The following is a 21,750-nucleotide window of genomic DNA, read 5'->3' as shown; positions in this document are numbered from 1 at the left end:
TGAAGAGCAGTGGACCTCATCAGAACATCTGCTCCGGGACCAAAGACCTTCCTCTTCCTCTGGACTCTTTTAGTCGTGTTCTGGTCCAACTTTGTCTCGAAGCTCCAAATTAAAGTCATTCTCAGGATGTTGCTGCTGTGACTTGATGTTTGTCCTGAAACCTTTTCATGACATCAAAGCCTCTTTACATGAAAGAACCTTTTGGGCTCAGCTGAACTCTTACAGGAGCGGGTGCTGGATCATGGTTCCAGTTGGTTGTGCAGGGCTGGAAATGAACAAGATGCAGGTCAAACGTGTCGGAAAACACACTTGAACTTTAATCATTTTATTAAAAAATCTCTTTATTCTAGACCAGCAGGCAGAGACGGTGAACAGAGGAACTGGATGATTCATGAGGGACGTGTCTGGATCCTGGTTTTGGGTTTTTTATGAAGGAAGTGACCTGAGAAAAGCCAGGCGATGTCCCAGTTCCTCCGTTTGAAAGTCATTTCTATCCTAATTGTGTCGGACACAGAACCCTTCCAAGAGGAAGGCAAAGGTGGCATTGGGAGCAGGCGGGAACGTTGCTCTTTGATCCTGCTGCCGTGACCTTCATCCCGAGGCTCCGGGCTCCTTCCCGCAGACTCGGTCGCGCTGACGTCGAACGCCGCTGCTCCTCCACCACCTTCAGGGCTGCGCCGGGGTCTCCTGACCCGGTTTGAGAGGCGGAGCAGCTCCAGGAACTTTCATCTGTCCGTCCTCAACAGCCACTGTTGCGCCGCATGAAGGCGTGGCCTCGGACCGGGTAGAACATCTCGATGAAGGTCAGGGGCCCCACTGTGATCTCACTGGGGCCCTGCGCCTTGAAACCAGACTTCTGGTAAAAGGGAACCAGGAACTCTTCGCACATGAGGACGGCTCGGCGCACGCACGGCAGGCAGCGGAGGTACTGCAGGTAGCGCCACATCAGGATGGAGCCTTTGCCCTGCTGGCGGAAGGTCCTGTGGACGGCCAGCACGTGGACGTGCACCGTGGTCCCGTGAGGTTTGTGGAGGGTGAGGGCGTCCTGGGAAAACAAGCATGTCGCGTTTACATGTAGCACCTTCAGCAGGGTCTCAGCCCCAGCTCAGGGTTCTCACCAGGGTCAGCCGCTCTCTGTCCCACAGGGAACCGATGATGAAGGCCACCAGCCGGCCCTCTTCGAACCAGCCCAGGGAGAGCTCCGGGCACAGGGTGAGGAAGTGCCGCACCTCGTCCAGGTGGAGAGGACATTCCCCGGACACGGAGATGAAGGCTGCGCGGAGGAAAAACGTCTTGAGCCTGGACAAACTCCCCGACACGGACCATGTTGGCCCCGGTCTGTCTTAAACGGACCTCCCCGGGAGGAGGCTTAAAGCACGAACTGACCTTCTCTCTCGATCTCGAACACGCTGATGGCATCTTCGGGGCTGAGGGAGCGGAACTCGCTGGCTGGGAGCGTGTGTCTGCGGCCCTGGGGCCCCGGGGAGCGCAGGCAGGGCGGCCTGAGGAACGGGGCTGCGCTCACCACCGACATGAGCGCGGAGCTGCGGGTCAGTGCTCGTTCAGGTGAGGAGGAGGAGGAGGAGGAGGAGGAGGAGGAGGTGCGGCCGGTCCCTGCTCCTCTTCTGTCCCACGGCTCTGCCCCGAGGGCTGAGCTGCGCCGGTACTTATAGCCTCTGGTCCGGTTGGACTCTAATCCTGAAGCTGGATGACCCCCTGAGGAACGTGGACTTGCACAGGCGGGCTCAGAAGAATGAACTTTCCACCGTCAGAGCAGATTTGGATTTTACTAATCACGTGCAGCTCCTTTATGGCGGAGACTTTATTTTGGGGCCACCGATCGGCCCTTAATTCGGTTTATTGGGTTCGTTCCGCGACCTTTGCTGAGACACTTTCAGCAAAGGTCGCGATCATTTCCCCTCAATCTGTAAAAGGATTACGGGATCTAGGAGTTGGTCACCTGCCCTGCCTGGTGCCGAATACACTGGAAATAACTGTTCAGACTGTAGACAATTCCAATAGAAAGTTTAACCTTTTTTACACACTTATGAACAACAATCTCTGCGGTGTGATTTATACAACCACGTGCTTCTTTACCATGTCTGAATAACTCAATCAGAACATTTAACAGTTTTATAATTTTATAAAACACCCGCATATGTAAGAGGTTGCATCCTGTTGGTTGAAATGAGTAAAATAAGTGACTTAATTCAGATTTATTAACGTTTATTCAGCGTTCTGCGCCGGCGCCACCTAGTGGACAAACGCGGCAGCGCAAAATGACGCAGCGCTGCGCCGGGGAGCTGACGTCACACATTCCCGCACCGACGTGGGCACGTGCGCTCCGCGTTTCCGAGAGTGTTTTTTTAAGTGTGCCGTCATCGCCGAGCTCCCGCATCGCCCCCCGACAACGACAGAGATGGCGGAGCCCGTGAACGCCGATGCGGTGGCCGCGACCCCGGGCCCGTCTCCTGCGGCCAGCCCGGGCTCCGAGCCGCCGTCCTCGGCTCTGTCTCCAACCGCCGACGGCTCGCAGCGCCTGTTCTTCTCCCACGACCTGGTCTCCGGCCGGTACCGGGGCTCGGTCCGGTTTGGCCTCGTACGAATGATCCATGGAGAAGAAGACTTTAACTCGGACTCGGATCTCGACGATGGAGGAGGGAGAGGAGGCGGCGGCGGAGGGGGAGGAGGAGGAGGACGGGTCCAGTGTGGTTCCGACACTGAAAGCGCCGCGGACACTCCGAGTCGGCCTCTGGTTCGGGGGTTTGTGCGCGTCCAGTGGTACCCCGAAGGAGGAAAACAGGACATCAGGGAGACAAAGGTACCAGCTAGGTGTCTACTCGGACCGGGCTTTTCATGTCGCACAGCACCGGGACCGCGGTGCTGCTCCGCCGGGTAAAGTGATGGATGTGCAGGGTTGTGAGGAACCAGAACCAGGGTCCGCCGAATGGACCTGCCCTCTGCCGATCCAACCTGGATCCTGGCTGGCTAACGGGCTAGCTGGCACATGAAGCTAACAGAGTAGCATGTAGCGCCGCGCCAGTCAGCTGGTCCCGGCAGCAGCAGCCTCTAAAGACGGAATAATTAATTAATCAATCAATCAATTAATTAATGAGAATGATGATGAGGATCTTCGGTACTTTCCTCTGTGCTGCTGTGGGCCCAGCTTTAACAGCCATCCCACGGATATATGGATTAGCTCATCCTGGGCTCTGGTTCTGGGCGTGACTGAGCCCATCACAGCAGTGTGACAGGTGATGCGCACGGGGGCTGTGCGTGTGCGTGTGCGTGATCATTACACGGAGATGATGTTTCATATTACAATACAATGATCAACTGTGTGGTTAGGTCCAGTTTGGGAACATTTAGGGTCGCTGAGCTGAAGCTAGTTGGGATCTGTGGTATCTGTGGGACCGTGAAGCGTCTCTGGGGTGACCCGGACCACCAGGACACCTGTGGAACCAGGCTGCAGTCTCTGGGGTGACCCGGACCACCAGGACACCTGTGGAACCAGGCTGCAGCCCGTTCACCTGCTCCCTGTTTCATGCGCTGTCTCCAGGCAGATTAGTGCAGATCCCTGAGCCAGCGCCTGTTTCTGGGGTTCTGATGGAAGGTCGGCTCAGCTTTGGACCACATTGGTCTGGAAACTGCTGGGAGGGGGGACGTGGGGGGGGGGGGCGCTGAGGCCTTTTTGTGCTTCCCAGTGAAATGAGTAAAGTTCTAGTCGGCCCACCATTCAACGTTCAACGTGTGCGACAACAATCGTGCAGTAACACAAAGAGCGTGAACGTTAGCATTAGCATTAGCATTAGCGTTAGCATTAGCGTTAGCATTAGCGAGGATGAACAGAGAAGCTCAATGCTGCGCAGCGCTCTGGGATCCTGAATCCAGATTCAGATCATTGGGATCTTTTCCTGCGCTACACACACACACACACACACTGTGTTGTGTGTCACTGTTTTGTTGTGTCGTGATTCCAGTCTCTTTCTGGATGTGCCGACTCTGTCCCCTTGCACTTGCTGGTGTGTTCAGGTGGTCCAGGGTTCTGGTGTGGAACCGGACTCCAGCAGGACCCACAGGACTCCTCCAGCAGGTTCAGGAGCAATAATGAGTGTGACAGCTTCTATTTCCTGCTGCAGCAGATCAATGGGATCCTCTCCTCTGCAGGAGCCTCGGCCCCGGGCCCTCAGAGCTGGGCCCTCAGAGCTGGGCCCCCAGAGCTGGAGCCCCCAGAGCTGGGCCCTCAGAGCTGGGCCCTCAGAGCTGGGCCCTCAGAGCTGGGCCCTCAGAGCTGGGCCCTCGGCCCCGGGCCCTCAGAGCTGGGCCCTCAGAGCTGGGCCCTCAGAGCTGGGCCCTCGGCCCCGGGCCCTCAGAGCTGGAGCCCTCGGCCCTGGGCCCTCAGAGCTGGGCCCTCGGCCCCGGGCCCTCAGAGCTGGGCCCTCAGAGCTGGGCCCTCAGAGCTGGGCCCTCGGCCCCGGGCCCTCAGAGCTGGAGCCCTCGGCCCCGGGCCCTCAGAGCTGGGCCCTCGGCCCCGGGCCCTCAGAGCTGGGCCCTCAGAGCTGGGCCCTCAGAGCTGGGCCCTCAGAGCTGGGCCCCCAGAGCTGGGCCCCCAGAGCTGGAGCCCCCAGAGCTGGGCCCCCAGAGCTGGGCCCTCAGAGCTGGGCCCTCAGAGCTGGGCCCTCAGAGCTGGGCCCCCAGAGCTGGGCCCCCAGAGCTGGGCCCTCAGAGCTGGGCCCTCGGCCCCGGGCCCTCAGAGCTGGGCCCTCGGCCCCGGGCCCTCAGAGCTGGGCCCTCAGAGCTGGGCCCCCAGAGCTGGGCCCCCAGAGCTGGAGCCCTCAGAGCTGGGCCCCCAGAGCTGGAGCCCCCAGAGCTGGAGCCCCCAGAGCTGGGCCCTCAGAGCTGGGCCCCCAGAGCTGGAGCCCCCAGAGCTGGGCCCTCAGAGCTGGGCCCTCAGAGCTGGGCCCTCGGCCCCGGGCCCTCAGAGCTGGGCCCTTGGCCCCGGGCCCTCAGAGCTGGGCCCTTGGCCCCGGGCCCTCAGAGCTGGGCGTTACTATAGCGCACAGTAAAATCTCACTGTTGGAATTAAAATCCAAAATATTCCAAATGATAAGAAACAATTTAGACAGAATATGGTGGACTTTGTGGTCCAAATACTGGATCTGGTCCAGACTGGATCTGGTCCAGACGTTAAGGCTGCGACCCACCACCGTTCCGCTCTTCTTGGCCCGACTCTCCTGGTTCTCCCGTCCACTCCAGAATTCCCAACGGAGGAGTGTTGGAAAATGTTGTTGACTCCATAATGGATCTGATCTCTGCTCTGCCCCTCACACACACACACGCTCACTCACTCACTCACTCACTCACTCACACACACGCTCACACACACACACACACGCACACTCACTCACTCACTCACACTCACTCACACACACACACACACACACACACACGCTCACTCACTCACTCACTCACTCACTCGCTCACACACACTCACACACACTCGCTCACACACTCACTCACACACACACACACTCGCTCGCTCACTCACTCACACATACACACACGCTCGCTCCCTCGCTCGCTCGCTCACTCACTCACACACTCACTCACTCGCTCACACACACACACACACACACACACAATTGAGAGCCAGCAGGCTCTTGTGTTGGATGACCAGGGAACACGGTGAGGCATCGCCCCGCGTCCCTCTCTCAGGGTTTTTGGCCCCGCGGGTGCTTACAGGGGTCATCGGTGTATCGGGTCCAGCAGAACCGCTGCCAGAACCCTGATACGGTCCTGGACCACCAACACACCTGGACTTTAATTATTCCTGGAAAACTTCAGCGTTTAAACGAGGGATATTACTAGTCTCCGTTACTAGTCTCTGTTACTAGTCTCTATTACTAGTCTCTGTTACTAGTCCCTATTGTTAGTCTCGTTACTAGTCTCTATTACTAGTCTCTGTTACTAGTCCCTATTGTTAGTCTCTGTTACTAGTCTCTATTACTAGTCTCCGTTACTAGTCTCTGTTACTAGTCTCTGTGACTAGTCTCTATTACTAGTCCCTATTGTTAGTCTCTGTTACTAGTCTCTATTACTAGTCTCTGTTACTAGTCCCTATTGTTAGTCTCTGTTACTAGTCTCTATTACTAGTCTCTGTTACTAGTCCCTATTGTTCGTCTCTGTTACTAGTCCCTATTGTTAGTCTCTGTGACTAGTCTCTATTGTTAGTCTCTATTGTTAGTCTCTGTGACTAGTCTCTATTACTAGTCTCTGTTACTAGTCTCTATTGTTAGTCTCTGTTACTAGTCCCTATTGTTAGTCTGTGTGACTAGTCTCTATTACTAGTCTCTGTTACTAGTCTCTGTTACTAGTCCCTATTGTTAGTCTCTGTGACTAGTCTCTGTGACTAGTCTCCGTGACTAGTCTCTGTGACTAGTCTCTATTGTTAGTCCCTATTGTTAGTCTCTGTGACTAGTCTCTGTGACTAGTCTCCGTGACTAGTCTCTGTGACTAGTCTCTATTGTTAGTCTCTATTGTTAGTCTCTGTGACTAGTCTCCGTGACTAGTCTCTGTGACTAGTCTCTATTGTTAGTCTCTGTGACTAGTCTCTGTGACTAGTCTCTATTACTAGTCTCTGTTACTGGTCTCTATTGTTAGTCTCTGTTACTAGTCTCTATTACTAGTCTCCTTTATTAGTCTCTGTTACTAGTCCCTATTGTTAGTCTCTGTTACTAGTCTCTATGACTAGTCTCTGTTACTAGTCCCTATTGTTAGTCTCTGTGACTAGTCTCTGTTACTAGTCTCTATTGTTAGTCTCTGTGACTAGTCTCTATTGTTAGTCTCTGTGACTAGTCTCTATTACTAGTCTCCGTTACTAGTCTCTGTTACTAGTCCCTATTGTTAGTCTCTGTTACTAGTCTCTATGACTGGTCTCTATTACTAGTCTCCTTTATTAGTCTCTGTTACTAGTCCCTATTGTTAGTCTCCGTTACTAGTCTCTGTTACTAGTCTCTGTGACTAGTCTCTATGTGTATAACATGCTTCACTTGCTCCTCTGATCCAGAAACACTCGTAGAGCTTTTTAACATCTTTTCCAGCTGAAACTTGAAGACCGCTCCATCGTGATCCGGGACATCGTGCGGCGGAACCACTCCAGCGTAAGAACCTTGGTGCTGCTCTGATTCTGCTGCGTGTTTGGCCCAGCTGCGCTCACGCCAGGCTTCTGCTCTTTAGGACAACCAGTGTGGGATTGTGACCAACATCGACATCGAGTGTGCGGTGAAACTGGTCGGAACCAACTGTGTGTTGTATCCAGTCAACAGCAAAGACCTGCAGCACATCTGGGTAGGAGCAGCGCCGCCCTGCTGGTCTGTAGCGGTGCTGGTGATTCTCCAGGGTGGGCTGGGTCCTAACCAGGCCTCCCTCTTCCTGTTGCAGTCCTTTATGTACGGGGACTACATCGCCTATGAATTCTGGCTGGGGAAGGTGTATGACCTGACCAACCACATCATCCTCAAGCTCTCCAACGGCGCCAGGTATGATGGTGGTGGTGGTGGTGGTGGTGGGGGGGGGGGGGTGGTGGTGCTTCAGGGGCCCTCAGCATCTCTGTCTCTGCTCAGGTGTTCTATGAGTGTGGAGGATGGGGCCAAGCTCTACGACGTCTGTCCCCATGTCAGTGACTCGGTAAGTAGCCACCCAGAACCTGCATCACCACGTTGGCACATACAGGAGCACATACAGGAGCACCTACAGGAGCACCTACAGGAGCACCTAGAGGAGCACATACAGGAGCACATACAGGAGCATCTACAGGAGCACATACAGGAGCACCTACAGGAGCACCTACAGGAGCATCTACAGGAGCACCTACAGGAGCACCTACAGGAGCACATACAGGAGCATCTACAGGAGCATCTACAGGAGCACATACAGGAGCACATACAGGAGCACCTACAGGAGCACCTACAGGAGCACCTACAGGAGCATCTACAGGAGCACCTACAGGAGCACCTACAGGAGCACCTACAGGAACATCTACAGGAGCACCTACAGGAGCACCTACAGGAGCACCTACAGGAACATCTACAGGAGCACCTACAGGAGCACCTACAGGAGCATCTACAGGAGCACCTACAGGAGCACCTACAGGAGCACCTACAGGAGCACCTACAGGAGCACAGGCTTTTTTAGGATTTTATGGTCATGTTGGAGGCACATTTGCTTTCTGAACCCACCATATTTAACGTTTTCTTTGACATATTTAACCTGCAGGATTCCTGTAGTTTAGGGTTAAAAGGATGTTGGCGCTGAAGGATTCGAGGCTTCCTATAAACGTTGGGTTTGCTTCTCTACCCAGGGCCTGTTCTTTGATGAAGCATATGGTTTCTACCCAGGCCAGGTCCTCATCGGCCCTGCAAAGGTCTTCTCTAATGTACAGTGGCTGTCGGGGGTCAAACCCGTCCTCAGCAGGAAGTGCAAGTTCAGAGTGGTCGTGGAGGAGGTATGTTGAGATCAGTTCTTCAGGTCAAGAGTCCTTCTCCTGAAGGTCAGCTGGTGCTTTTGTTCCTCTCAGGTGAAAGTGGTGGAGCTAAAAGTGACTTGGATCACCAAGAGCTACTCTCCTAAAGGTTCTGACAGTGTTTGTCCACCCCCCTCCAGCATCACGCAGGAGAACCTCTGCAGGTGAGCTGGTTACTGGTCTACTGTTGAGGATTCTTCCTGGGTTCTCCTCAGACTAACCCTAACCCTTCTCTGGACCCGGTCACCTCACTCATGCTGTGCTGTGCTGGTGGGTCAGGGTGAGGCGTTTAGGGTACTACGACCACACTCAGAGGCAGCTTGGAGAGAGGGCGCTGTATGTGTTTCCAGCTAAAGGGGACGCAACACGCATCACCTGTGAAGGACCCGAAGGCGTCCCTGTCCTGCCCGAAGACCCCGTGGCCAGAAAGGTAATGGAATGAGATCTGTGATGGTTCCGAGCATCTCAAGTGTTGCTGTTTACTGACTGTGTCTTGGTTACAGCTGAAAAGGATGTTCAAGAAGGACTTAGTCAAGAAGGCGGAGACTCTGGAAATGCAAGGTGAGTGGGGAGGCCGGCGTCAGGGAGGGGGGGTACCCTGGACCAGACCGCATCATCTTCTGCTGTGTCATTTTATCTCGTCACATCATGTTTTGTGGATTCCCTGGTTGGTTGAGACAGAGCTCAGATTGTCCTGAAGAGATTTTAGCAGCAAAAGAAAAGTGAAAGTTCTGTCGTCACAATCAGGTGAGCACAGATCGGAGCACTTGGAACCCTCTCATGCCAACAACGGTCCCGTGGCTTCCATCCAGAACTGCCCAGAGTCCCAGAGTGTTAACGAATGCTCGGCTGAACCTGGGGACCAGGACGCTGATGATGAGGCTGCAGAGGACACGGACGATACCAGGTGTGTTTGCTGATGGGCCTCAGCAGAGAGCTGCTTCTGCCCCTTTGAAGCAGGTCACCTTAGCTCTGGCTGCTGCCCTAACCCTAGCCCCGACCCTAACTCTAGCCCTGACCCTAGCCCCGACCCTAACTCTAGCCCTGACCCTGATCCTAACCCTAGCCCTGACCCTAGCCCCGACCCTGACCCTAGCCCTGACCCTAGCCCTGATCCTGACCCTAGCCCTGACCCTAGCCCCGACCCTAACCCTAGCCCTGACCCTAGCCCTGACCCTAGCCCTGATCCTGACCCTAGCCCTGACCCTAGCCCCGACCCTAACCCTAGCCCCGACCCTAACCCTAGCCCTGACCCTAGCCCTGATCCTGACCCTAGCCCCGACCCTAACCCTAACCCTAGCCCCGACCCTAACTCTAGCCCTGACCCTGATCCTAACCCTAGCCCTGACCCTAGCCCCGACCCTGACCCTAGCCCTGACCCTAGCCCTGATCCTGACCCTAGCCCTGACCCTAGCCCCGACCCTGACCCTAGCCCTGACCCTAGCCCCGACCCTAACCCTAGCCCTGACCCTAGCCCTGATCCTGACCCTAGCCCTGACCTTAACCCTAACCCTAGCCCTGACCCTGACCCTGATCCTAGCCCCGACCCTAACTCTAGCCCTGACCCTGATCCTAACCCTAGCCCTGACCCTAGCCCCGACCCTGACCCTGACCCTAGCCCTGACCCTAGCCCTGATCCTGACCCTAGCCCTGACCCTAGCCCCGACCCTAACCCTAGCCCTGACCCTAGCCCTGATCCTGACCCTAGCCCTGACCTTAACCCTAACCCTAGCCCTGACCTTGACCCTGATCCTAGCCCCGACCCTAACCCTAGCCCTGATTCTGACCCTGATACCATCTTTTACCAGGTAAACCAAAATGAAAGTCAAGGATAGATTTTTACCTAAACTCAAGTTGCAGACGTCAAAACAAACCTGGTGGTTTTCTAAGCTCCTTGTTAGGCTTTGTTCAGATGCAGTGAAGTGGTGATAACTAGATAACTAGCACTCTGGCCTGTTATAACTAGATAACGAGCTCTCTGGCCTGTTATAACTAGATAACGAGCTCTCTGGCCTGTTATAACTAGCACACTGGCCTGTTATAACTAGCACTCTGGCCTGTTCTAACTAGATAACTAGCCCTCTGGTCTGTTATAACTAGATAACTAGCACTCTGGCCTGTTATAACTAGATAACGAGCTCTCTGGCCTGTTATAACTAGATATGTTGCCTGTTATAACTAGATAACTAGCACTCTGGCCTGTTATAACTAGATAACGAGCTCTCTGGCCTGTTATAACTACCACTCTGGCCTATTATAACTAGCACTCTGGCCAGTTATAACTAGATAACTAGCACTCTGGCCTGTTATAACTAGCCCTCTGGTCTGTTATAACTAGATAACTAGCACTCTGGCCTGTTATAACTAGATAACGAGCTCTCTGGCCTGTTATAACTAGATAACTAGCACTCTGGCCTGTTATAACTAGCACTCTGGCCTGTTATAACTAGCCCTCTGGTCTGTTATAACTAGATAACTAGCACTCTGGCCTGTTATAACTAGATAACGAGCTCTCTGGCCTGTTATAACTAGATATGTTGCCTGTTATAACTAGATACCTAGCACTCTGGCCTGTTATAACTAGCACTCTGGCCTGTTATAACTAGCCCTCTGGTCTGTTATAACTAGATAACTAGCACTCTGGCCTGTTATAACTAGATAACGAGCACTCTGGCCTGTTATAACTAGCACTCTGGCCTGTTCTAACTAGATAACTAGCACTCTGGCCTGTTCTAACTAGATAACTAGCACTCTGGCCTGTTCTAACTAGATAACTAGCACTCTGGCCTGTTCTAACTAGATAACTAGCACTCTGGCCTGTTATAACTAGATAACTAGCACTCTGGCCTGTTATAACTAGATAACTATCCTCCAGATGAGACTTTTCTTCGTCTGCTGCTGCTTTACATTCATATTTCTCTCCAGTTGGATTTGGTTGCTTTGCCCTGGTGATGCTTGATCCCCTATCTGCCCCTCTCTACCCATATCTGCCCCTCTCTACCCATATCTGCCCCTCTCTACCCATATCTGCCCCTCTCTACCCATATCTGCCCTGCAGCTCTCTGACATCATCAGCCAGCTCCACGGCCTCTTCCCAGAGTGGAGGCCTGGCCGCCAACCGCAAGAAGAGCATCCCGCTCTCCATCCGCAACCTGAAGAGGAAGCACAAGAAGAAACGGACAAAGTTCTCCCGAGAGTTCAAACCTGGGGACCGGTGGGTGGAGAACGCTGCCCCGTGATAACAGCCATAACAACAATGATGATGATAACAGCCATAATAACAATGATAATAACAATGATGATGATAACAGCAATAATAACAATGATAATAACAATGATGATGATAACAGCAATAATAACAATGATAATAACAACAATGATGATGATAACAGCAATAACAACAATGATAATAACAACAATGATGATGATAACAGCCATAATAACAATGATAATAACAATGATGATAACAGCCATAATAACAATGATAATAACAATGATGATAACAGCAATAATAACAATGATAATAACAACAGTGATGATGATAACAGCAATAATAACAATGATAATAACAACAATGATGATGATAACAGCAATAACAACAATGATGATGATAACAGCAATAATAACAATGATAATAACAATGATGATGATAACAGCAATAACAACAATGATGATGATAACAGCCATAATAACAATGATAATAACAATGATGATGATAACAGCAATAACAACAATGATGATGATAACAGCCATAATAACAATGATAATAACAATGATGATGATAACAGCAATAATAACAATGATAATAACAATGATGATGATAACAGCAATAATAACAATGATAATAACAACAATGATGATGATAACAGCAATAACAACAATGATGATGATAACAGCAATAATAACAATGATAATAACAATGATGATGATAACAGCAATAACAACAATGATGATAACAGCCATAATAACAATGATAATAACAATGATGATGATAACAGCAATAATAACAATGATAATAACAACAATGATGATGATAACAGCAATAACAACAATGATAATAACAACAATGATGATGATAACAGCCATAATAACAATGATAATAACAATGATGATAACAGCCATAATAACAATGATAATAACAATGATGATAACAGCAATAATAACAATGATAATAACAACAGTGATGATGATAACAGCAATAATAACAATGATAATAACAACAATGATGATGATAACAGCAATAACAACAATGATGATGATAACAGCAATAATAACAATGATAATAACAATGATGATGATAACAGCAATAACAACAATGATGATGATAACAGCCATAATAACAATGATAATAACAATGATGATGATAACAGCAATAACAACAATGATAATAACAACAATGATGATGATAACAGCAATAATAACAATGATAATAACAACAGTGATGATGATAACAGCAATAATAATGATAATAACAACAATGATGATGATAACAGCAATAACAACAATGATGATGATAACAGCAATAATAACAATGATAATAACAACAATGATGATGATAACAGCAATAACAACAATGATGATGATAACAGCAATAATAACAATGATAATAACAACAATGATGATGATAACAGCAATAATAACAATGATGATGATAACAGCAATAATAACAATGATAACAACAATGATGATGATAACAGCAATAATAACAATGATAATAACAACAATGATGATGATAACAGCAATAACAACAATGATGATGATAACAGCAATAATAACAATGATAATAACAACAATGATGATGATAACAGCAATAATAACAATGATGATGATAACAGCAATAATAACAATGATAACAACAATGATGATGATAACAGCAATAATAACAATGATAATAACAACAATGATGATGATAACAGCAATAATAACAATGATAACAACAATGATGATGATAACAGCAATAACAACAATGATGATGATAACAGCAATAATAACAATGATAACAACAATGATGATGATAACAGCCATAATAACAATGATAATAACAATGATGATGATAACAGCAATAACAACAATGATAATAACAACAATGATGATAACAGCAATAATAACAATGATAATAACAACAATGATGATGATAACAGCAATAATAACAATGATAACAACAATGATGATGATAACAGCAATAACAACAATGATGATGATAACAGCAATAATAACAATGATAATAACAACAATGATGATAACAGCAATAATAACAATGATGATGATAACAGTAATAATAACAATGATAACAACAATGATGATGATAACAGCAATAACAACAATGATAATAACAACAATGATGATGATAACAGCCATAATAACAATGATAATAACAATGATGATAACAGCAATAATAACAATGATAATAACAACAATGATGATGATAACAGCAATAATAACAATGATAATAACAACCATGATGATGATAACAGCAATAACAGGAAGTATCAACATTAGCTTCCTCCTTAACAGAATGAAACGGACACTCAAACCCGGCTGCGGTCCCTTTCAGGCTCTGGTCACCTGTGTCCTCTCAGAAAGCTTCTCTGACCCTCCTGCTCTGTCCAGTGTTGCCGTGGAGGTGGTGTCCACGAAGACCACGGCTGACGTGATGTGGAAGGACGGGCGCCTGGAGAGGAGCATCCGTTCAAACAGCCTCATCCCGGTCCAACACCTCGACACTCACGAGTTTTGTCCTGGAGACTTTGTGGTGGACAAACGACGTAAGAATCCCTGAAAGGCTGGGACGTTTACTTCCATCCAAGTTTCAAATGTTGCTGGTTCCTGCAGGTGCTGAATGTGGTGCTTTGTGTGCTTGTAGCTCAGGCCCTCCCGGACCCAGGCGTGTACGGTGTGATCCAGTCTGGAGACCATAAGGCCAGAACGTGTGTCGTCAAGTGGATGAAACTCAACTCGTCCAGCGACGACGTGGAGGTGCGTCTTTAAATGGGCTCTCCTGCAGTTCAGGGGGCCGTTTCTGAACTGCTCTTGGTTCCGCTCCAGGTTCTGGGCACGGAGGAGGACGTCAGCGTCTACGACATCGCTGATCACCCAGATTTCCACTTCCGCACCAGTGACATTGTGATCCGAATATGGAACTCTGAGAATGGAGAGAATGACTGTGAAAATGAGGTGAGAGGAGCTGCTGCAGGTGCCTGTTGCTTCCCAGAGCTGCTCACGAGCAGGTGTGTGTGTTCCAACGTGCTGCGTCACACTGTCCAACCGTGGCTGTTTGTTTGGCTCAGACCTCCGTTGGTCAGGTGTCCAGGGTGGATGTGAGCAGTAAGGTGGAGGTGGTGTGGGCGGACAACTCCATGACGATCGTCTTGCCCCAGGTCAGGCTTTCCTCCTGTTGTTCCGAATGTTCCGAGGGTGGTAGAGCGGCTGCTCCTGACCCTGTGGTACTGTTGCACGCAGCACCTCTACAGTGTGGAGTCGGAGATGGAGGAGACCGACTACGACTCTGTGGAGGAGACCAGCAGCGTCCTGTCCACCGAGGAGTGGGAAGACGAGAGCGACAGCTGGGAGACCGACAACGGCCTCGCCACTGAAGACGACTGCCACGCCAACGGCGCCGATGCCACGGACGCAGCCACCTCCAACCCCAGCCCCGCCCCCTCCGCTGTGTTTATCATCCCTCCCCAAGAGGGCACCAAAGCTGGGGTCACCAGTCCACCCAGAGGAGGTTCTGGAGAAGCCTGGGAGGTGTCTGCTGCCAGTCCTTCTGGAGGAGGTGCACATCACCCACACGCTATCATCACTGTCGGTCTGGTGCTGCTGAACGGTACCGGTACTCTGGTACCGAACGATGGCAGACCCGAGATCAGGCTCCTGTTGTCTTTAGGTGCTAATGTGGAGCCAGAAATGTCAGTCTGAGGGTTTGTTGAGGTGACCCAGCGAGGTTTAGATGTTTGTGTGGGACGGGACAGATGTTCTTCTGTTTCTTCACTCAGCTGGATTTATGTTCCCTTCAGGGCTTTTCTGTTCCAGCTTCCATCCATCATCACTAACAAACATCTCAGCGGCGTCTTCAGGCCTGCGGCCACAGACTGAGATTCTTTTTGCTTACCGTAGGAACGGTAAACGGAGCCGAGAAGGCCAGTAAAGATAATTCCTCTCGGGGCTTCCGGGAGTTAAAAGAGGCGTTGAAGATCCTGGAGAGCCTGAAAAACATGACTGTTGAGCAGCTCTGGACCGGCGGCTCTCCAACGTCCCCCACCTCTGCCGAACCTGCTTCCACCACTCAGGCGCCACCTGCTGGTGCAGCTGCAGGTGCTGAGAAACCCACAAAGGAGAAACGCTTCTTAGATGATATCAAGAAACTGCAGGAGAACCTGAGGAAGACGCTGGACAACGTGGCTATCGTGGAGGAGGAGAAGATGGAGGCTGTGGTCGGGGCTGGGGGCAGTGCACAAGTGCCAGAAGTAGGTTCCTTTGCTTGGACTTCACCCTTGAGCTGTCCTGTCTCATGGACGCTGTTGCTGTGTTCAGGCCGAGCGAGCTGGCGAGGAGAAGCCCCCACAGGAGCCACAGACACCAGTGAGTGGACCAGAGTGGCCCAGCGACACTCTGAGTGACACGCCTGTACTGTGCCAGCAGACTGGAGGGAAGCCCGGAGTCACCTTCACCAGCGCCAAGGGCGAGGTCTTCTCTGTGCTGGAGTGGGCGCCAGGTGAGCGCCTCAGCCGTCCTCGCTCGCCTCGTCCAGACCCACTCACTATTCCCACCATTCCCACTATTCCCATTATTCACCGTCGGCCTGCTTTCTGTTCTAGACACACACTCCTTCAAGAAGATGGAATTCCAGCCTGCAGAGGCCAAGAAGTTTTTCAGCACAGTGAGGAAGGAGATGGCTTTGCTGGCTACGTCCCTCCCAGATGGCATCATGGTGAAGACCTTTGAGGATCGGATGGTGGGTGTGTTGCTGACCCCGGAGTCATGTGACCTCCAGGAAAGGTCAGTCCGAGCATTCTTCTAAGCACTTCTTGGCTCTGTGTCCACCAGGACCTGTTCTCCGCGCTGATCAAAGGCCCGACACGTACTCCCTACGAGGACGGACTCTTCCTGTTTGACATCCAGCTGCCCAACATCTATCCGGCCGCGCCCCCTCTGTTCCGTTACCTGTCCCAGTGCAGCGGGCGCCTCAACCCCAACTTGTATGATAATGGGAAGGTCTGCGTCAGCCTGCTGGGCACCTGGATCGGCAAGGTGGGGGTTTAATCACCATTGATCCAGGAACCACATTCATTTGTAGTGAAGTGGGACGCCATCTTCATCAGGTCCGGGTGGTTGTTGCTAAAGTAACGCAGAAATCTGCTCAGAACCTTTGAGTTTCTGAGCCACGGCTGCAGGAAGCCCTGGTTTTAAAATGGTTCTTCTCAATTAAGACAAAAGGTCAAAAGGTTATTTTCAACTTTAGGTACACGAAAGTTGTCCAATACTTTTTAATCCCGATTATTTTAAATAATTCCCCTAAAACTGTCGTATTTGTGACTGTTGTTGGTGAGCACAGGGCACCGAGAGGTGGACCAGTAAATCCAGTCTGCTGCAAGTCCTGATCTCCATACAAGGTTAGCACGCACAGACAGATGTGCCTCATGTCATACGTGATGTAGCGTCCACCCTGCTGATGGCGTCCCTCCGCAGGGCTGATTCTGGTCAACGAACCCTACTATAACGAGGCGGGCTTCGACAGCGACCGGGGGCTGCAGGAAGGTTATGAGAACAGCCGCTGCTACAACGAGATGGCGCTGATCAAGATGGTTCAGTCCATGACGCAGCTCCTGCAGAATCCCGTGGAGGTCTTCAAACAGGAGATTCAGGAGCACTTTGCTGTGAGCGGCTGGAGGCTCCTCCACCGGCTGGAGGCCTGGCTGGAGCTGAACGAGGCTGCAGAGAAGGGCCAGGCAGCGCACGCCTCCGCCAGGGCGCCGCAGCCCAAGGCCTCACCGCTGGAGTCTGCCGATCATCCCGGGGGGGCCCTGGCCCACAGCAGCCCCAGTAAGCCCAGGGACGAGGTGTCCGGCCCTGGAGTTCCCAGCATCATTGAAGAGGAGCTGGAGGATTCTGGGTTGAGCCCGTCCACCACGGCAGCTCAGCAGCAGGAGCTGAGCCACAGCTCCGACTGTGACAGCAGCCAGAGCAACGCCTCGCTGGGGGGCGAGGCCCGGAGTGGGGGCGCGGCCCCAGACTCTGTAGCCCGATGCGCCGCCTCCGAGGCAGTTTCAGCTGTGGCCGGTGGGGTGACGGGCGCCACGGGGAGCCAGCCCGCGGTGCGACCAAAGAAACGGAGAAAGAGCTACCGGAGCTTCCTGCCAGAGGGCAGCGGCTACCCCGACATCGGCTTCCCACTGTTCCCGGTGTCCAAGGGGTTTGTGAAGAGCGTTGGAAGCGTTCTGCAGCAGTACCGAGCCGCGCTGGCCGCTGCTGGCGTCGCTGAGCGTACAGAGTAAGTGCCTCCTCGCCGCTCCCACACGTCTCTGCACTGGTCCCCCCCCCCCCCTCCTTTCCATACAAGTTTCCCAACGGTTGGTGACCTCTTCCTCGGAGAGTCTGGAGTCCACCAGGACCTGCACTGTGTCCCCAATACTGCCTGCCTTTTTAAACTTTTCACGCCATTCCCGAGGCTGCTCCCGATTCCCTGAGCTGGTTTGGCCTTTAACCCCCGTAACAATGGAGCAGATCCGGCTGAGAGGACGTCGGCTCTGCTCTGGATGGGAATTCCTGATCTTTTTGTGCTCCTCAGTGTTTCTGCAGATGAGTGTGATGATAAATGGGCGGAGCTCACATCTGCAGCACTCTTACTTAAGGACTTGAGGTTCGGATCAGTGCCCCCCCCCCCCCCCCTCCTGGATGTGCTGGATGAGCACTCTGATGAAAACCATCGAACTGGCGCTGCTTTTGATTCTGAGGTTCTTCTCAAAGCCGGCAGAGTCCAGCAGGTTGTAGCACCGTCCTGCACTACAACAGACGGAGGGACGACCTGCTGTTGGACCGGGGACACGTGGCTGAGGGGGACGGCTTCGATCACTGCTGAGATGCTTCCAGAACAAATGTCCAGAACAAAATCCCAAATATTGAAGCAGAACTTGCTGAATGTTGAAGAAACTGCCAAACATAGCAGCTTTTCCACTCCCCCACTGCACATGCTGGTGTTCTCCTTTGCCAATCACGCGCACTGCATCCCATAGAGAGCAGCAGGTGACAGTTTACATAGGTGGGCGTGGCCGGGGGCGTGGCCGGGGCGTGGCCACCCTCCAATATGGTGTTTCGGGCCGACCCCACGGCTCCGATGCCTCGGCCCACGTTGTGCTTCTGATGCTAGCAAACATCCATTCCATCTCCTCGGGTGGCCTTCCGTGGATCACGCGGCACCACCGTGTCCAGACTGATCATTCCAAACACTCACGATGGGGCCGCTGACCCCCCGACAGGGTTAGGGTTAGGGTCGTTACCCTAACCCCCCGACAGGGTTAGGGTTAGGGTCGTTACCCTAACCCCCCGACGGGTCGCTCATAGCAGGACGTGCAGCTCGTGTCACCGACTCTGACAGAGGAGTCTCTGTTTACAGCTTTAGGAGAGCGGCGTTCTCTTAGTAACGAGCCGACGCGCTCGCCTGCTGCTACTCCGCCGTGGGATGAAGGAGGCAGCGAGGCCGGATTGTTTGTCTCAGATGGGATGTTCTGGATGAGGGTGATCTGAGGGGCTCGGTCTTCCTGGCTGGGGTGTTGCTGCCCTTCCTGCCCCGTTAGTGTTGTAGCCTCGTCTCCCACTCGTCTCCCTCATGCTGCTGCGGCGGGTCAGAGGTCACCTCCTCCTTCCTGAGGGTCCTGTTGGAAGAGGCGGTGCAGACGTGGAGCTTGGCTGGAGGTGACTTCATCCCTTTTCTTTTCTTTTCTTTTTTTTGCAAAGGTTGCTGCAAGAGAAAAATGTGAAACGATCAAATATCAGTCAGGAACGACGTGCACCACGCTGTATAAACTCCAGATTATTAATATTATTAATTTTACAGCCAAAGCATGTAACATGTTGCTTTAAGCCTTTTAATTGGGCGACACACAAGACTTGACTGTACGATGTCTACATTTCCACAGTGGCCTGTTTATTGATATATATATTAAAAATAAAGTTCTGATTTGTAGCCTGACTCCTGCGTCCAGTGTCACCTGAATATACGACGTTTATGTTGAGCACAACCTAAAGAGTCGAGAAGATGGTGATGGTGGTGATGGTGATGATGATGGTGGTGATGGTGATGATGGTGGTGGTGGTGATGAAGATGGTGGTGGTGGTGATGATGATGATGGTGGTGGTGATGATGGTGGTGGTGGTGGTGATGAAGATGGTGGTGATGAAGATGGTGGTGATGAAGATGCAGCCATAACAGCCGCAGATATTATAATATTATACGGATGGACGTATAAAGTCGAAACCGCCGATTTCCACTTCTGGCCACAAGGCGGCAGCAAAGCCAAAGCAACTGCAGGACGTTTTGGAACAAAATGCTTAAATTAAAAATCAAGCGCATCATTCAATAATTAGTTAAATGCCTAATTAATTAATTATGATTGTAATTGAACACATACATGCATTATTAAATGTGTCACTAATTAGTTAAAATTATTCATTCAAAAATGTGTCATTGTTTGAAATGATCAAAAACAAAACTAATTTTATCTAAAAACATATACTGTATATTTTTCTTATTTAATGAACTATTTCATGGTCCTATGTTGCAATACAGAATCTGTCACCCATCAAAAGCTAACAGAGACCTGGTGTGATCCACTGCCTGCTGGGGTCTCGACCCACCGTGGGATTATATGAAAGTTGGTTCTGGTGAGGACGGTTGTTTGTCTGGTTCTTTCACTGCTGCTGAGCAACAACTGTCCACCACTGTTGGACATTTCAGAAGCTGCAGGAACAGAGGACCCGAACCCTGGAACAGTTCAGCCAGTGATTGACCTGCCAGGGCTTCTGTGCACCTGAGCCTGCAGTGGACCCTGGCCCACTTTTTCCATGGCCGGAACAGCCATCAGGTCTGTAGCTAAGTGGGACTGGTAGGTGGGCAGCACACGGACAACGCCTCCCTCCTTCAGCACCACCCAGTCTGGGGACAGGGGCTGGTCCACAGGGACTCTGGCAGACCAGTGATTGATTTGTGGACATGTGGGGAATTCTGGGTGTCTGCTACTCTGACGGTGTTGTTGGAATTGGAGAAGTTCTGGAAGGAGTTCAAGTTGTTCCCCAGACTCTCATTTGTCTGTTGGTCATCTGCAGCCGGCCTTTGTAGACCTGCAGAGTCGCACCAGGGTGCCAACAGTGAAACGAGCAGCTCCAACGAAGGTGCTTCTCACTCTCAATGTTCACACCTGCTACAAAGCTCCCTGCCAAAGACAAAAGCAGAAGAGACGTGGACTGGAGATCAGGTCCAATCAGGACACAAGTCCTCTGCAGAGCAGGAACCCCCAGCTGGGCAGGAGATCCTCGTTACCCACTCTTGACGCCCTGTGGTGAGAATGAAGAACAGCTGAATACAGAAGCTTGACGCTCACTCTCGATCAGAACACTCAGGTCTGAATAAAAAACCCACTTTCATCGATCAGGCTGTTAGACCTGCCCCCTGCTGTGCCTTTCAGGTCAGATCTATCTGATTTAAAATTTATTTTTAAAATGTATTAAGATTTATTTAACAAATAATCGCTCTTCAGTATTAAAAAAAATAATGTGCCTGTAAATATTTATACTTATATACTTTGTAGAACTGAGATTATTCTTTATAAAACAATGTTGTGTAACACCAGTAGCGACCATAGGGGGCGCTGGGCCGCCGTCCTCTCTGATGAGAAAAAACGCAAAAGTTATCTTTACAAATTTAGTGATGTCGTTTTTACCCATTAGTGTGTCCCGACATACACTATGAATCATGTAAACTGCATTTCCAAGGGACATTCATTTACCAGTGGATTTCCACAGACTGGTGTCGTTTCCATGTTCAGGCGGGTCAGAGCAGCCAATCAGCTGCTGTTGCCAGGCAAACGCAGACGGCTTTGACCAATCAGCGTCGCAGGATCGCTGTCACGGCGCTGCGGAAAAGCCAGTCAGTCAGTCAGTCAGCCAGCCAGCCAGCCAGTCAGTCAGCCAGTCAGCCAGCCAGCCAGTCAGTCAGTCAGTCAGTCAGTCAGTCA

At 51.0% G+C, this 21,750-nt stretch overlaps 2 protein-coding genes across 2 annotated transcripts; one reads left to right on the top strand and one right to left on the bottom strand.

Moving 5' to 3' along the window:
• Nucleotides 1-323: 323 nt before the first annotated feature.
• Nucleotides 324-2,321, bottom strand: aanat1 (arylalkylamine N-acetyltransferase 1). Its single transcript, XM_003979149.2, has 3 exons — nucleotides 1,387-2,321; nucleotides 1,119-1,273; nucleotides 324-1,045 (listed from the first exon to the last, which is right to left on the bottom strand). Exons 1-3 carry the CDS (start codon nucleotides 1,532-1,534, stop codon nucleotides 740-742), a joined length of 609 nt encoding a protein of 202 aa, XP_003979198.1. The 5' UTR covers nucleotides 1,535-2,321; the 3' UTR covers nucleotides 324-739.
• Nucleotides 2,318-19,709, top strand: ube2o (ubiquitin-conjugating enzyme E2O). The gene is made up of 22 exons (XM_029850212.1): nucleotides 2,318-2,821; nucleotides 7,101-7,160; nucleotides 7,237-7,347; nucleotides 7,441-7,538; nucleotides 7,623-7,686; nucleotides 8,360-8,503; nucleotides 8,576-8,685; nucleotides 8,801-8,951; nucleotides 9,025-9,082; nucleotides 9,269-9,428; nucleotides 11,580-11,735; nucleotides 14,132-14,286; nucleotides 14,385-14,497; nucleotides 14,567-14,695; nucleotides 14,809-14,898; nucleotides 14,981-15,296; nucleotides 15,638-15,987; nucleotides 16,055-16,235; nucleotides 16,339-16,475; nucleotides 16,568-16,771; nucleotides 17,076-17,133; nucleotides 17,210-19,709. Exons 1-22 carry the CDS (start codon nucleotides 2,420-2,422, stop codon nucleotides 18,013-18,015), a joined length of 4,053 nt encoding a protein of 1,350 aa, XP_029706072.1. The 5' UTR covers nucleotides 2,318-2,419; the 3' UTR covers nucleotides 18,016-19,709.
• The last annotated feature ends 2,041 nt before the right edge of the window (nucleotides 19,710-21,750 follow it).

This window comes from Takifugu rubripes, chromosome 17 (genome assembly GCF_901000725.2).
Source record: "Takifugu rubripes chromosome 17, fTakRub1.2, whole genome shotgun sequence".
Taxonomy (NCBI): domain Eukaryota; kingdom Metazoa; phylum Chordata; class Actinopteri; order Tetraodontiformes; family Tetraodontidae; genus Takifugu; species Takifugu rubripes.
The sequence above is the reverse complement of the archived record's forward strand: the minus strand, read 5'-3'. Positions and strand labels throughout refer to the sequence as shown.